The sequence below is a fragment of the Hordeum vulgare genome, chromosome 3H, assembly GCF_904849725.1.
Source record: "Hordeum vulgare subsp. vulgare chromosome 3H, MorexV3_pseudomolecules_assembly, whole genome shotgun sequence".
NCBI lineage: Eukaryota > Viridiplantae > Streptophyta > Magnoliopsida > Poales > Poaceae > Hordeum > Hordeum vulgare.
Genome location: NC_058520.1, coordinates 620103250 through 620121195, shown reverse-complemented (window position 1 = coordinate 620121195; position 17946 = coordinate 620103250). Strand labels below are relative to the sequence as shown.

The 17946-nt window shown below is 42.9% G+C and overlaps 1 protein-coding gene and 1 long non-coding RNA gene across 2 annotated transcripts; one reads left to right on the top strand and one right to left on the bottom strand.

The window, feature by feature from the left end:
- Window positions 1-5642: 5642 nt before the first annotated feature.
- LOC123441251 lies at window positions 5643-6084 on the top strand. Its single transcript, XR_006630443.1, has 2 exons — window positions 5643-5740; window positions 5861-6084. It is a non-coding gene; the product is annotated as an uncharacterized LOC123441251 (long non-coding RNA).
- Window positions 6085-9347: 3263 nt separating this feature from the next.
- LOC123441250 (wall-associated receptor kinase 5-like) lies at window positions 9348-12652 on the bottom strand. Its single transcript, XM_045117738.1, has 3 exons — window positions 11075-12652; window positions 10701-10850; window positions 9348-10630 (listed from the first exon to the last, which is right to left on the bottom strand). Exons 1-3 carry the CDS (start codon window positions 12606-12608, stop codon window positions 9405-9407), a joined length of 2910 nt encoding a protein of 969 aa, XP_044973673.1. The 5' UTR covers window positions 12609-12652; the 3' UTR covers window positions 9348-9404.
- Window positions 12653-17946: the final 5294 nt, after the last annotated feature.

Below are 17946 nucleotides of genomic sequence, written 5' to 3'. Positions count from 1 at the left end.
GACTACTATGGCTGCATGCATCGATTGATGCAGAGGCCGGGGGTTTGACCTCCTTCTCTAAAAAAAAGCCTCCTCACTACTATGGCTGCATGCATCGATTGATGCAGAGGCCGGGGGTTTGACCTCCTTCTCTAAAAAAAAAGCCTCCTGACTACTATGGCTGCATGCATCGATTGATGCAGAGGCCGGGGGTTTGACCTCCTTCTCTAAAAAAAAAGCCTCCTCACTACTGCAGGAATGTCTGGTAATGACGGATCGAAAAGGACCAGCAGTGGAACTGCTAATACATCAATATTATTGTTTGAATTGCCGTGTGGGAGGTTGGGTGGACACCTAATACATGTTGTATAATCTAGATCTCATCCATAGTGGTACTAGCTAGGAACCTTACGTTGGTGATTTTGTCAAGCTTTTGCATTTTATCGTGGTCCTTGGACAGGCAGCTTTCCGTTCCGATCTTCAAACGTTTTTCTCATCCGCTGCTGTCTTGCGTGTGTTATATTTTTTTTGCGCAGATGTAGCTAGTGTTCTTGCCGAGTACACTTTCTTCAAACTAGGCATCTGATGTGTTCCTTTTGTTTTTCTTCCGCAGGAGCAACTTGTTGAGGCTAAGATACCTAAAGAACCAAAGATATTCTTGCCTAAACCTTTGAACCAATGTTTTAAATAACGGGCTATAACAAATAGCGGCGGGCCTCTAAATAACATATAGTGACCTATTTGTACATGACACCATTTAGCGGCACCCTATTTAAAAAGCTATAGCGGGGCTATAGCCGGCTATTTAAAACTATGCTTTGAACTGAAGAAAGAGTCATCCTCGATTTTTTTTACAGTACATGGTGTTGGTTGTGGTGTGTAGTATTTTTTTTTTCCTGAAAAGGGGAGCAAGTCCGGGCCTCTGCTGCCAATGTGTTATGGTTTGTACTACTCCCTCTGTCCCAAAATTCTCGTCTTAGATTCATCTAGATATGAAGGTATCTAATCACATTTTAGTATATTTGATACATTCATTTCTAGACAAATCAGAGACAAATTTTTTGCGATGGAGGGAATATTAATTTAAAACTTCTGCTTCGGTACAACCCCCTCCCACACCCACACACAACACATATTGTTGATGGACCGTATTGTTCTCTTGTACTCCCTCGTAAACTAATATATGAGTGTTTAGATAACTAAGATAGTGATCTAAACGTTTTTATATTAGTTTTCGGAGGGAGTACTAAACTGGTATGCAATACAATGTTGTTTTCTTGCTCTGTGTATAATGCAAGCCTGAAACGGAAATAACGAGAAAGGTGAACAGAAAATTCGGGCATCCAGCAAGATCGCTGACTGTGATGGTTTTTCATCTAGACTTGATGTACAACAGCAAGATGGCTAACACTAGGTATGTGAGCCGTAGATGGAGAACTCGAGTTTGTGGGGCGGCGTGGATGCAGGTACAAGCGAGCGATTGCTGGCAAATGATAAAATAGTTCAGATCACAGTCGTGATTGCTGGCAAAGAATCTACCAGAGGAACAGACTGAGGGAGAACACCGGAGCTAACCGGAATTGGTGGTGCTCATCCCTCGTGGTCATGCTCGCCACTTTTTACATCATGAGAGGGCAGAAAATGCTCCTCCAATAGATGATGTAGATTTATTTTTTTGAAAAAAAGTTAAACCCCGGCCTTTGCATCAATCGATTCATGCAACCATCTTTATTAATTATTTCACAAAGGTCTAACAAAAACATATACATCAATCCATCCGAAGCCACCACTCACAACCACGGCATCTGACCTAAAACATACACCACATGCACACGTTTTAGAAGCCGTTATCATCAACGGACCACTGACCATTCTCCAGGAGAGAGATCAGCATCGTCCTTACCAGTCCGGACATTCGTCGATGCCACCACGACGCCCAACTGCGCCACTGTCCTGCGCTCGTCTGTCTAGATGCGAAGACTCTGAAAGATCTGTCGTGCGTACCACCTGTCAACCAGACATGACTCAGCATGGCACCTGTCGGCCAGGCATGACTTGACAGCTCCACTGGAGCTCCGACCAAGATGAAGCCGCTCCACCTCCTGCCTCTGTCTTCCAGCGCTGCTCCACAAATGAAGCTCCTAAGAAAGAAACAACTCCGCAGTACCGCCCTCATCCCATCTGAAAGACCAAATCCTAGGGTTTCCCTCAAAGCAGCACGAGTGGGTTGACAACAGTTACATGACGATGGCTTCAACAAGGTAATGGCGCAAAACACCGTCATCGCCCGCCAACGGCTCGGTTTTCACCGACAACAATGTCTCCCCAACTCACAACCGAGACTAGATGACAGATCTTGAGATTCAACCACCCAGCCTCAGGCCGACCACCTCCGACGAAGGAGGAGACCACCACCACCACACCCAGGGCCAGAGTCCCCGACGTCTTTGTGTTGTAGGTTGAGTCCAGTGATAGCATGACATTGACTGAACAGGGATGGTACACAACAACAACTTGTGCGGCCTGCCGAAGCCCATCAGGGATTCGATCGGGCACCCAAGCCACCCTCGGAGAACACGTCGCAAGACACGTCGCCGCACTTTGCCGTCTGCATGCTGAAACTGGCCGCCACCGCCCCACGTCACTCTTGTATGTCCGGACGGTGAGGACCGCCGACCAGAAACGAAGCCTCATAACTTCAAACTAGACAAGAAAAAAAAAGGCTAAATGCATGGGCACATGGCATCATACAATTGTTCGATAACTATATTTACTATAACTGAAAAAGAACATTTAATCGGGGAGCGTAGGGTCAAGGTCCCAATCGGAATTAGATCGCAATCCAGTGCCACTGCCAGATCGTAGCTTTGAAGACTATTTTTGAGGCTTAAATCCATATTCCTGTTTACCTTTCACTCTAGAAGGTATCAACAATTTTTACCTGGAGTATGCGGCTGCCCACAGTAGAAGCACAAGTGTGTATTTACGTCTGTCAGGGAAGAGGGGACGAGAGAGAGAGAGAAGAGACAGTTAAACAAAAGGGCTGAGCTCTTATTTAAGCTCCAGTTTCAGGCAAGAAGAAGCCGGTTCAAAATGGCCAATTGACTATTCTTGCTGCAGCCCGCGAGGCACTATATGATGACATGGTCCCTGCACTTGATGTACATGGGAAAAAGTGTTGAAAGGCACATCTGATTCAGGCTAAAGCAGGATCGAGGGCTGAATGTTTAAAATTACATGCATATATTCTTGTAGTTCGTCCAGCCCATGTGGTTTATCATCGTACAATTGATATATGCATTCAATAGTTGATGCCTGATTATGCTGTACGATGTAGCCGCAAGTTTTGAATAAAAGAAAAAAATACCTGACGAGAACAGAGGAATAGACTAGAGAAAAACAGAGCAGAGGAGACATAGTTTTAGATCTGGACAGCAGTGCACGTACTGTCCACGGGAGCGACGGCAATCTCGCCCTGCTTCCGACAGATACCGACCATCCGGCGACGCGACATGGTGGCGACACCCAGTGCGTTGGTCGCCATGGGCACTGCAGCTAATCCGGTCGGTGCCGCACGGCAAGCCCCGGTGCAGAGGCGACCCCGAGCGCGCTGGCAACCGTCGGCCCTGAAGCGGCTCCTATCGGAGCCACACGGCAAGCCCCAGCGCCGAGGCGGCCGTTCGCCCCAAGCTGCTCCTATTGGCACAACTAGGTGTGGCGCAGCAGCCGTCGACCTGTTCCCTCCGACGCGCGCAAGCGGCAGCGGCACATGGCCCTCCCTCCCCATCTTAATTGGAAGCCGTAAAAATTCCCCTTCGTGCAGGTGAGAGCCGTGGACAGCGAATTTGTACTCAGCGAGGAGATGGGATGGGGATTAGGCGATGACGCCGACTAGCAGGGAAAAGGTTAAGAGGGTCGCCGCATCGTAGCAGAGAAGGGTGGAGAAAGGCATTACCGATGTATAGGAATCTTCTAGTCGACCAACGTCGTGAAGTCGCCTATCCCGTCAACCAACGCCGTGAAGCCGTCGTGACGGAGGAAGAAGTAAACCTGATTTGCTAATAGGTGAAGTCAGATTATAGACAAGTTTAATCCAGATTGATAGCAGTTATAAGGAGTTTCGTCCAGGACCTCACCTTATCTGTACGGGGAAAGGGTTTTTTGCCGGGAACGAAAAGGTCTCTTCGTGGAAAATAAACTAACCAATTAAATAAACTAACCAATTAAGGTTTTTGGTGGGATAAACTAACCAATTAAATAAACTAACCAATTAAGGTTTTTGGTGGGAAACGAGAAGGCTCTTTACCGCCAAAGACAATCGGTGTGGAGTGGGAAAATAAAAATACTGCAACGATACACAAATTGTGGTAATAGTAACAGCTAATGCAATGATACTTTGTTCGTTGCAATAAGGCTAGACCTTTTGCAATGATTTTTTTTGTTGCGAGAAGGCTACCTTTTTTGCAACACTTTGGGCACTTATTGCCACAACAACATAATGTTGCATTACGATGTGCTAGTCGCCACAAAAATCAAAATGTGGTGATAGAAAGAGACTTTTGCAACGAAAATTATTTTGTGGTACTATTTTCGTTGCAATAGACCAATTTCCTTGTAGTGTGGTAGGCCTATCTACAGACGGCTCGTTTAATCCTGATGATGGCGCTGCCGGTTCGGGGATGGTCCTCCGGGATAACAAAGGGGATGCCATCTTTGCTTCCTACCGGAAATTGTTCCAGTGTAACGATGCGCTCGAGGCGGAATTACAAGCAATGAAGGAAGGGCTTCAACTGGCATTCACTCATGCTTCATTACCTGTGGTGTTGCAATCTGATTCTGCTGTTGCTCTCAAGATGATTGCTACTGGTAATTTTGATAGATCACCTTATGGTGTTCTAGTGTTAGAGATTAAGAGTTTAGTTTTGAATAGGGAGGTTTCTTTCCTTAAGATTAGTCGAGAACAAAATAGAGTTGCACATTGCTTAGCAAACTTTGATCGTAGTGGTGATAGTACTGCATGTTGGTTGGGTAGACCACCTCCATGTATCACTATGCTGGTTGCTGAGGATTGTAAGTCTGTTCAAGTTTAATAAAGTCTCCCTGTTTCTGCGCAAAAAAGAGAGGAGGAGGTTAGTGCTAAGAAGGCGAGGTGGGCGTGTGGGGGCGTGGAAACAAACAATACATCTTATCATATCGTTCGTAGATATGTGTTGGTATAGAGGTGTTTTGTTGTAGTGACTACATTGACCCACATGTCATATTTATCTTCTATGTCCAGTCACCTCCTCTTCTGGACATACTTAATTAATCACCAAAAGGAAAAGAAAATTAGAAGTTCTGGAGAAACAAGAGCAGAAATATTTCCTGGTGATGGTCAATCGTATCTCACCACGTCTAATGTGTGAGTACATAAATGATATGCTATTGAATGCTAGATTTGATGATATCACTTTTAATGGCACACAATTGAGAAATCTCCAGAATTTATATTGGAATAAGTATGGAAAAGTATAATCAATTATATGGATACCATTTTAAAGATAGAATCATATTTACAAATTAAAAAGATCTTTCGAATTTAATTGAGTGATATGGTAGTAAATGCTCTGCAGCTACGAGTCTATATATAAAGATACAATCATGTATGCTTGTGGACGCCGAAACAGAGTCGTGAATAAGATAATTTGAGTCTGACTTATGGAGGGGAAAGTTATTCTTCTTTACTTTATGGTGCTCCTGCAGCTAGGAAACTCCATTGATGGTATGTTTCTTTCTCCTGTCAACAGGAGTAGAATAGTAACATTGTCAGTCGAACTGCATGAATTTCATTGGAATTTTCACATTTTGGACTTCTTTTAATAATGTGTGTTCTTGTCTACAGATCATTGTGAGATGCGAACTATTCTTTCAAGTCCTAAGTGCACTGAATCAACTTGCCAGACAGCCTGCCAAAAAATTTGGGGACCTGACGTCAAGAGAGCAGAGTGTAGGGTCGTCAACCATCACAAGTTTTGTGATTGCATCATATGTTACTAGAGTTGCACCAAACCATCATGTCAAACAGTGGAAAATGTTATGATCTAGTAATAAAATCCTCTTGTGACATGCATGCGAGAACGTACATTGAACACCAATTTTGGGTCTTCTATTTTATTTCGTCGCGTGAAATATTCTGTCTTCTGCAGGGTCTCTGGTTTAACCTTTTTTCGCGGGAATCTTTTTGATCTATTCATCTTCAATCATGAAAACAGAATGAACGTCAGAAAGAATAAATATTACATCCAGATCCATAGATTAAAAATTGTCGAAGACGCGCCTCCATCATCGCCACTCCCTCACAAGAGCACGGCAAACCTTGCAGTAAATCGCCAAGAAGTCATTATGCTAAGGCACCATGGTACCAGCGAACCAAAGCAGCAACCACCGTCGATGAAGATAGCATATATTGGAAGGTTCCACCTGAACAAACACAAACGTAGAGGAACGACAGCCAGATCTAAGCAAATCCACCAAGAAAGATCTACGAGAGGACAGAGACACACCTCAACATGCACACGGGCGTGGCAGACGAACCACTGAAACAAGGACTAGACACGGAGAAACTTATTCTTACTTTTGGGAGCCACCATCGCCTTGCCTTCCTGAGCAGGCCACCGAAACAAGGTTGTCTATCAAACGTACTACCTCGATTCAGGTGCATAGAGCATGTAAGGAGCTGCATCACAATATCTAGGTGTGTGGAGATTGGGCCAAGGATATCAAACCAAAAAATCAATGGCAATAATGACTTTCGTTACTCATTTATTTCTTAAGAGCAACATGCATATCATGTTTAATGCGCCACAAGAGCTGCATGCAAATAAAAAATTAACGATGGCGGAAATCATGGGTTTCTTTCATGCATCGCTCCCTATTTTGATTTTCATCAGAAACGCTATGCATCTGGATGGAGAGAGTACATATAAGGCTGGTCGTAATAAGAATAAGAGTATCATAGGTAGTATCATCACTAGTAGAAAACAGGGCTTTGGTCTAGACCTAAAATCTCATTAATCGCGGTTCACTCACGAACCGGGACCCATGGAGGCATCGGTCCCGGTTCGTGAGGCCAGGGCCCCGGCCGGGCCTCATGGGCCATTGGTCCCGGTTCGTCTGACCCCTTTGGTCCCGGTTCCAGACACGAACCGGGACCAATGGGCCTGGCTCCTGGCCCACAATCATTGGTCCCGGTTTATGGCTGGAACCAGGACCAAATGGTGTCCTTTAGTTCCGGTTCTAGCCACAAACCGGGACCAATGGTTGGCCTATATATACCCCCTGCCTACGAGCTTTGTGCTGCTCGTGGAAGAGCACCATGTTTTTTTTTGGCGGGCCATGTTTTTTTGGCCGGCCGTGGAAGAGCTTTGTGGTGCTCTAGCTCACCTCTATGCACATGAGGTGTTCGATGAAATGCCCGAGCCACACTTACGCTTTCTCCTCTCGAAGCTCCTTGTCCAAGCTCCATTTTCCTCAAGATTTGTTTAGGTTTGGCGGTCCGACCTGTCCCGTCCCCGTCCTCACCGCCGTCGATCACCTGCGCCCATCTCGGCGCCGGCACCACCGTGGTTAGCTTCTTCTTCTTATCTTCTTTTTAAAAGAAAAAAGTTCTTACTTATACGATTTAGATAGATACTTGTGTAATTTTCTTACTTTTATTATTGTTTGTTATTTTATAGTGCGATGGTTTTGGTATCCTCCTCGGTTGGCCCTCGTCCTGTGTAACTCCCAAGATGCGGTCCTATCCTTACTTTGGCGCGAGGGCCTCGACAGGGATAGAAACACATCTTGTCATTTCGCAAGAATGGATATCGTTACAAGTACATGTACTGAAAAGATGAGTATAAGGAGTTGGCTTACACTCCTCACAAGCTACATCAGAGTCACATCAGTACAATACATACAGTTATCATGAAGAAGAGCACGGACCATCTACGGACAAAAATAAACGATAAAAGGACGACGTCCATCCTTGCTATCCCAGACTGCCGGCCCGGAACCCATCCTAGATCAACATTGGCGAAGAAGAAGAAACTCCAAATAGCACAATCAGCGCGCTCACGTCAAAATAACCCTTTACATGTACCTTCAACTGGTGTTGTAGTAATCTATGAGCCACATAGACTCAGCAATCTCATTTCCAAAGGTATCAAGAGTAGCAAAGCTGAATGGGTGAGGTAAGGTTAAGTGGTGAGGCTGCAACAAGCGACTAAGCATTTATTTGAGGTGGCTAACTTACGAGTACAAGAATAAAAGAGGGGGATGATCTACGCATAGTGGGCGTGAACTACAGATGATCATCCGAATGATCCTGAACACCTACTTACGTCAAACATAACCCCACCATGTCCTCTATCGGAGAAGGAGCTCACGAAAGAGACAATCACGGTTACGCACTCGGTTGGCAAGTTTTAATTAAGCTTACTTCAAGTTATCTAGAACCGTATGTTAAACAAAGTTTTCACGTTGGCACGACTTTCCGAAAGATTTAACCCTACAGGGGCACTCCCGAGGACGGATGCGAATTTATGTCTAGCCATGTTCATCATGTTGAGTTGATCCGCGGTCAATATTTTGAAATTTTGATATGTGATTGGACCGGTGCTAAGATGATGTTCTTACTTGAACAAGCAACCCACTTATGATTACCTCCTCTCGCAATCATCCACAACTACTTAAAACATTTAATCAAGTTTACATAAAACAGACCCCATCATCTCATCCGCTGAATTAAATATTGTACCAGTTTCAAAATATAAGGGACATTAGTTTTTTGAAAAATCAAATTCTTTAACTTTAATCAAGTTTAGAGCAAAAATATCGATATCCGCAATATTAAACAAAAAAGTATGAAAAAAACATTTCATGATGAACCTAATCGTACAGATTTAATATTATGGATTTTGATACATTTCTCTACAAAATTGATGAAACTTAAAAGATTTGAATTTTTTAAAAAATAGTACGCTTTATATTTTGAAACATAGTGTTTTTATTAAGGAACCCAACAACACCAATAATTGCTTGAGGCTACCTTATATTTTGAAACAGAGTATTTTTCTTAAGAAACCCAACCATACCAACCAACGGCGCACAGTAAAGCGCGTGCAACCCTTCTAGCGTAATTTACTAAATCTCTTATAAACATCTCAGCAATACACAACCTATGACATGAATTCAATCCATATATCAGGGTACTAAAAATCACTCTATTTATATATAAGCAAGCATAAGTGCAACAGAGAAAACTGATACAATCATCTGGACATAAATTGACTTATTATTACAACAGCAATCCAAGTATCTAGCTAGCCTGTAATACTTACCCTAGCAACAGTTCACAAAATATGGAAAGAAATTATCCACTATTATGAACTCAACAATCACAGCTAGCGTGGTATGCTAGCAGATGACATGAACTCTGCCTCCAAACTATAGCGCCGTTGGCTACCTACTAACGGTAAGGGCGATTGCCGGGCAGATCTAGTCCTTCGAGTTAACAACCTTCGTTGCATATGTCCTTTATTCCACAGATCTGTCGGAGATGAGTTCATCCGTTTTGTTAGCAGGGTCTGCAGTTGTTTCTCGACCTGTTTCATGGTGGGTCTTTCTTCGCCACGTAGCCTCAAGCACCACTCTGCAAGAGAGGCGATAGTGTTGATCTCTTCTTCGGTTGCTTCCTCGAGCACCTGAGAATTAGCGATATCTGTGATTCTTCCCTCTTTAAACTCCTGGAGGAAATAGTTTGACAAGCTCTTGATTGTGCCTGATTCACTTGTGAAAACAGGCTTCGTTCTGAGAAGCATCTCCACTAGTACCACACCAAAACTATACACGTCGCTCTTCCCGTTCAGCTGCCTTGTATGGAAATACTCTGGGTCTAAGTACCCAAATGTACCTTGCACATTCGTGACAATATGTGTTTGATCAATCGGAACCAATCTTGATGCACCGAAATCTGCCACTTTAGCTGTGTAGTTCCCATCCAAGAGTATATTTGAGGACTTGACGTCACGATGGAAGATTGATATTGAAGCTGAAAAGTGGAGGTAAGATAGAGCTCCTGCTGTTTCCAGGGCAATCCTTAAGTAATCACCCCAAGATAAAGAAAAACCACCACTTCCATCTGCATGAAGAACTTCAAACAGTGAGCCACTGGATACAAAATCATAGACCAGCAGTGGGACCTCAGTTTCAAGACAACATCCAAAGAGCTTCACAATGTTTCTGTGAATAATCTGAGAGAGGACTGCGACCTCATTGATGAATTGATTGATCTCACTCTGCTCAATGATCTTAGACTTTTTAATTGCAACGACACGCTGATCAGATAATATGCCTTTGTAAACCATGCCATGGCCCCCACGGCCGATGATACGTGTATGATCAAAGTTGTTTGTTGCCTTCTCCAGCTCTTCTAGTGAGAAAATCTTGGTATTCTGGTTTGCAGTTTCACCAGATGATATCAACGTTTCTAAGAGAAGACCTTGGTTCTTGCAGAAATAACTCCTCCTTAGTTGCTTTTGAACATTTGTTTTCCATTTAAAAATGATAAATGATGCAGCGAAGCTTACAAGTAGAACACCGAAACCACAGGACAACCCAATAATTATACCTGTAGGCATCAAGCTCTTTAAGATAATGTTCTATCTCAGTCTATCATAAATGTTACCATAATATCGTACCTAAAAGCAGAGTTTGTTGTTTCCTTCTAGTACACTGCATTTTTGTTGGATCATACTCAGTTTTGCGAGGACATCCAGTACAAAAGAAGCTTCCTGCAGTATTACGGCAGACCCCCTTACAATTGTTTGGCTGAATGCATTCATCAATATCTGAAACTAACAAGATCCTGGTAAGAGAAATCCCCAAAAAATATACATGGCAGATACTAGTACATATCAAAATTCACATGAAGCAGTACATCGACCAATTAAACAAGCCTACTTGCATAATAACACAGACCAGATGCTGTAAACCTTACTTTTTTTCAAAAACATGCTGTTTGATATAGGTGTACAACATTTATTTATAGAGTTAAAAGATTGATTGTGAATACCTTGACAACCACTCTGGACATATGGATTTCCTTTGAAGCCATCTGAGCATTTGCAGTGATAACCAACATAGTTGTCTGTAGTGTTTACTTGTAAGCACTTGCCGTTGGGACTCACACAAGCATATCCAGATGTATTCTGTTGGGCCTCAACGCAACTTAGATTAGCAGCAACCCACTGCATAGGGTAGAATAGTGTCCCATATGAAATAAAAAGATCAGGTCCTCCGGCAGACAGGGTGAATCCCTCTTCTTTCTCAGGATTGGTGACATTAATTGTCCCTTCATCAATATCTATGTCATTTACCTCCAGATTTGCCAACATCAGCACAGCTGATGAACTCGTAACTGAGCAGTTGAGGTGAAAATCTTCCCTTGCAAAGCAACCCTCTTCTAAGCCGAATGGGAACTCCACACTAATGTTACCACACCAACGTGTACAATTAGCTCTTCTTGGAGATGGATTATACCCTAGGATGATCAGTAAGAGGTAAGCCGTATCCAAGTTATATTTCCCAAAATACCTAACAGTTGTATGTTTGATCATTTGACTAGCTAGGAAAAACATAAAGTTTCCTTTGTCGTTGGTGCAGCCATCTGGAATGAAGGGGTTGCCTGTATAGCCGGCACTGCAGATGCAGTTGTACCCATTGTTTGATGTCATGCCGAGGTCAATGCACTCATCACGTCCCATGGAACAGTCCATAAATGTACTGTCGACGCACTCGGCATGTTTACTAATACAGGCGTAGGAAGTTCTGTTTCGCACCGTGGCAGCACAGTTGGGTTGATCCACTATATTCCAACGAACACTGGCACCGCCACTGTCCGTTATGCTGATTCTATCCCACAATGGAGAAGTCCGGTTAGGGCGTTCTCCTGTGTTCATTTTGCTATGGCGAGTGAAAAATTTGAGGTGAAAAGCATCGATGCTATGGTCATCGATGGGAAAACTACAGCAGCCGATGCCGTTGCACTTCTTCCTAGCCACTGTCTCTGTAATTCCTAGGTCTGGGCACACAGTTTTGCAGACGCGTCTGGTTGTGCCGGTGTTGTCGTTGACCCAGTACACATCCAGGTCACAACCTATGATGTTTAGAACGGTGTACCCATGGGTGAAGGACCTCCCAGGTGATTTCAATGACAAGTCATACACTTTGACACCATGTTTCATGGGGATAGTGTGGAAGAAGGAAGTCGTGATGGATTCAATCATATCACTACTAACACTGATATTGCCGATTACCTCAGTGATGCCGTCGTGCAAGAAGAGCTTGTGGGGGTGAGAGGTCTCCTTGCAAGAGAGATTGAAATCAGGCCCACGGGAGCATCTCGATCCAATCCCAAAGGGGTAGTCAAAGCTCAGATTGCCACATTTCTTCACGCAACCTTGGGCTTGGAGTGAGGCACTCCAGGGAACACTATTATCTACGGGCTTGTGGCTTGTTACAACTCCACATGCTAACGTGGTTAGCTTTCCTAGTGACTCAAGGTGGAACAAAGGGAGTAGTACATAGATCATCGATAAGATGCCCATGATCTACAGACACGCCTTGCACCGCTTCCAACTTTGTTCGGGAAATTCAGGTCACGCAGTAGTGCAACTTTGTAACTAGTCCTATACATATATATGGATTCTTCTCTCACGAATTATTTTTATCAACTAATGATAACTTAGATTATGCGTATTAATGGTTGGACAGTTGCACTTGACTCCTGTGAATGTGGCTGTGGTGGTTTTCATGCGATGTGAAAGTGAGATTGCCAATTTTTCATGGGGACATTAAATTTCACTGGTATTGCTTTTCTTGTGGGCTGTGCTGCAGCAGATATTGTAAGTCTGTCATTACCTCTTGGTGCAGGTAATTCTAGCCCATATCCCCACATGTTTTACTAATATGCTAGAAAACTCATGCCAAACTTGTGCAAACCTTTTGGAACAACTGAAGAAGCAAAATTGCAGTATGACACTACACCACAAAAATCACGAGGATTGGATCGGACATGGTGTTCTGGACATTGTGTTGGTCAAACATTTTAGCTACTCCTACTTAAATGTTGCAGTGATCAAAGTAAACGCGACGTAATTGGCAAGTTTATGGAACTGTGACAGTGCTATGTGGTGAACTTCTCAGCTGCAAGGATTTCTATTGTATGTACCTCTTTCACGATTAGCTTAAGAGTGGAAATTTAGGGTCACACTTGATCCAAGAAGACATGCCAACAAACAAGAAACGTAAGCACTTGGACGTCGGTGTGGTGTGGTTGGTTTGGCCGCATGTTAATGTTCATGTGTCGCACCGCAACCTCACACACTAGTGAATGCCTCCCTTCTTGATGTGCAGGTTGGGCATTGACAAGTCTTTGACAGCTATCTCATTTATGTTCAGAATAAACCGCTTTGTATTATTGGCTTGTGGTTCGTGCTGCGGAGATAGATAGTTAATGCCATCGAAAATGAGAGCGAGCCAAAATCTTCAGTGTAATTAAATACTACACTGAAAATTAAAATTATGTTCACATCTTCAGACAAATAATATGGTTGTTTATGTCCACCTCGTTCATATAAAGGAGTAGTTACAAAGTTGCACTACAGAAAATGAAAATAATATGAAAATTATGGCACATGTAATATTCAAGGGCACATGCGTTTACATCTTAGAGGTATTTACCAAGTCGCTCTCATTTTCAGCCAAGGTGAACATCTTCAAGGGCACATGTAATCTCCAGATTGGGCACTGAACTTAGTTCTTGTAGCAGCCGGCCAGCTAGCTTATCTTTACACCAGCGAAAATTGGGGATGGAATTAAGACTGCGTCCTTGAAATGTCCACCTCGTTCCTAGTCATGGAATGGCTAATTTCTCGCTCTAGAACCTGCTCCAACTCGTTGCCGGTCATCGAGACCGACCTGGATATTTTGGTGCAGCAAACCATGGTTTATTTGAACACGAGTGGCCCAATTTTCTTGTCTGCTACTAATACATATCCAAGAGGATGTGAGGCCTTCACAACTACTAATACTCTACTAGTCTCTTGTCGACCCGTGTGTGTGTGGCAAGCAATACTTCTATTGTCGACCCCGTGTGTGTGTGTGGTAAGCAATACTCTACTCTCGGTTCGTTTTCTTATTTCTTCACACTCAAGGTGTGACTTTTCCTTGTGGCGCGGTGTGTGGTCATAAGAAATATTTTCTTTACCGGGAATAGAATGATAATAGAATGGTTCAAACTCTGTATGTACAGCAGTCTTTATTGTAGGTCGACGATGCACAACTCAAAGCTTGCCTAATTCAGTTGTGAGTCTCCGTCGCGTCAGCACACTTCGCCGGAGGAGGCTCCTCAGTAGACTCCGCCTCCTCCGTCTTCTCAGCCCCCACGCGCGCAAGAGAACCGCTACTCCGACAGCTAGTAGTATAACTGCGAAGAAATTCAGAGCAGGTACACGCGTCAAGGAGGCTCCTCGCAACTTAGCATACAAACTGAGTGATGAGGAACTCAAAAAGGTTGTGGAGGCCGATGTGAAACGCCAGCTTGCACCAACACGGTGCAAGGAAAAGGAGAAAATAGATCCGAGAAAAGTGAAGCACTGTCTGGAAAACCTTACGCTACCACCGCCGCGTCCGCGGCCCTCGCCCTCAGGCAAGGCTACGCCGCCGCATCGGCCTACGGCAGCGTCCGGTAACAAAAAGAGGCAGCGAGAGAGAACATAGGAGAGTTCCAATGCGGCATTGCCTGAAAGTTCATGGGGCTATCTGCAAAAAAAGGCCGTCCACAGCAGTCACGTGCGTCGCGCATGACCTCAAATCAAAGAAAACCGGACTCCCCACCGGTTCAGTTGCAGTCTGTGACTTGATTGCGCCCGCAACGCAAGTAATGTGACTTAAGTGCACCCGCAAGACAAGTTTTCAGACCGCCAGTGCCTTTACTCTAGCATTAATGATTTGGATTTCTGTGGAAGAGAACATTTTTTTGACAAATGATGTGTGATGCATAGTTGTGCGCACCTATCCCTTACTTAGAAAAATAAATAGAAGTGTCTGCTTTTGCATGCACTGTCGAGTGTGTATAGATGGCAGAATAGTTGTAGGCTCGTCTTGTACTAATCTGTTTCATTTACACTGTAGGTGGCACATCTATAAGTCCCCAGATTATGGCATGCTGATATTACGGTGATATTAATACATTGGAAAATCTGGAAACAACGCAATGCCAGGATATTGTCAACACAGAGTTTTGTTGTTGACAGGGTGTTGGAATCTGTCATTGAAGATGTTCAATCATGGAGAGCTGTATGCTGCTTGTCTTCTTATTTATGAATCATGTTCCTGCTGTTTTCTCCCTGCTGCCTGCTGGGAGTGTATTAGGAGAGTCGTGTAATCTGTGAGGCTATGTATAGAGTTTCAGCTACGTTTTCTTTAGTGACGACCATGTAATTTCCAGTCTTATTTTCTAAGAGATGGTCCTGTACATTCGTCTCCCAATTTTTTAAATAAAGTTCGGCCTCAGGACCTTCGAGATAAGCTTAGCCCCCATATTAATGAAGTAATGTTGTGTTCTTATGTTATGATTACTGACAAAAATTTCAATTGGCACTGAAATAGAAAATTATCCAATAATTGATGGTGTAATTCCGGATATGATACCTCAAAAATATATTGTCAAATGATATTTCTACTGCATCAAATCCATGGTGCCTCACGGAAGTCTAGAAAAACTCAACGAAAAGTAGAGCAAAAAACAGAACAATGGCTGCTTGCCCAAACGTGGCAGGCCGTCAAATGGAGAAGCACCCTCGCACCAGACCGGCCGGGCGAGCAACCGGATGAAGGATGACATCGACTAGCTAGGGAGACGCATCTATCTCACTTTTTCTCTGTGAAGAGGAAGACCTTTGTAAAGAAATTGAATCCATGCAGATAAGAAATTGGTGCATTGAGGCCGTGCATATAGATGCAGTAAATTGCATGCGTGAGGTAAATTTACCTCACAATCCCATTTTTTCTACTACGGCAGTTCTGGTGGGTGGACTTGACATCTGTGAGGAAAAATTACGACACAAACTTTATTTCTTACGGCGTGCCTGTTGCTCGGGTTAAAGAATAAGAATTCTTCACCATATATATATATATATATATAACTTAGGTGCCCACGCACCTTGACTAGATGCTGTCCGTTTGCATCATGATTTTGTTCATCATGAGTTATTGGATTTGATCCATTAACAAAGAAAAAACTTTCCATACTTGTTTGCATGGCTATGATGCCTGTTAATTATCTCAATAAATTACCTTCCATAGATGTTTGCATGGCGTGCATTTTATGGAAACAGCCAAATCTGATTATTTAATGTATGTCATCAACTGTCCATTCATCATATCAAGTAATAAAGAGATTTCAAACTATTGCTGTGTAAAATATAGTAAAAAAATGTAGCATTGTACGTACAGATTTTTTAGCTGAGTATATACTCATAAGATTTTTGTCTTCACTTTTCTCTACAACTACATACCTCAGCAGAAAATGAACGAGTACATACCTCAATAATTCATAGGTTTTATACCTAATTGATTTTATATATTTCCCTACATCTACATATCCTAGCGTGAAATATTTCACTAAAGGTACATACCCCAACGTGAAATATATGAGTATACGCCAATAATATGTAGGTATATATATACCTAATTATTTTTTGAAGTACATAATCACAAATAAATGGGTATGATACCCAATTGTTTTATGGATATAAGTCCACGTAAATGTGTGGGCACCATTCATATATCTTTTTGGTATATATTCACAAATACGTGGTCTATAACTTTTATGTGGAAAGGTATGAAGGGAAAATCAATAAAACGTATAACCTAGGTGTCCCAAACATTTTACACACACACACACACACACACACACACACATATATATATATATATATATATATATATATATATATATATATATATATATATATATATATTGACCCCTTCTTTAAATTAGATTCATCGGAAGCGGGACGAACTCCTACCAAAGGATCGCATACGAGAAATTCAAGATGAATTGACGGGATTCTTCATTGAAGAGGTCATAGCTAAAATCGGAGAATACCATCTGGAATTGGAATGCGATTTTGGTAATTAATTAGATATTAGGATCGTAAGAGATGTTATATTGTATATATGCATGAGTGTGTACTATATGTAGTAGCGTCGAATATATATACAAAAACTTGTTGTTCGACCAAGCACAGAGAAAGAGGTCACTTCTCTATATTTATGACGATGTTGTGTACGGTTTCTTCATTGCTATTAGTAGATAGCGTCGAGTTGAATGAAAAACATAAAATATGAATGAAAACCCTAAATGAAAAATAATTGAATGGTAAACACAAAAAGAAAAGGTAAACGCAAAATGAAACCCCAAAACCCTCCAAAACCCCTCCTTTAAAAAAACCTAAACCACCATGCTACGCAGCGGCTCGCGCGTGGCATTCTTTTAGTCCCGGTTTGTGTTACCAACTAGGAATAAAAATGGGGTCACATTTAGTCCTGGTTCGTAACACGACGGGACTAAAAAGGGGGTCTTTAGTCTCGATTCCTTAGTCCCGGTTGCACAACCGTGGCTAAAAGCCCTAATGAACCGGGACAAAAGTCTTGTTTCTACTAGTGTATGCCACCCACATACCAAAAAAGGAGAGAAAACGGGCACCTCGGGAAATATACGCCATAGAGCTACTAGCCCCGAAGTACAACCCATGGTTGGCATGTACGATCACTTACGACCGCACGGATCACCCAACCAGTATTCGGCACGGGGGTTCATCGGCCTTGGTGCTCGACCCCATCATTGATTGGTATCATCTCACTCGAGTCCTCATGGAC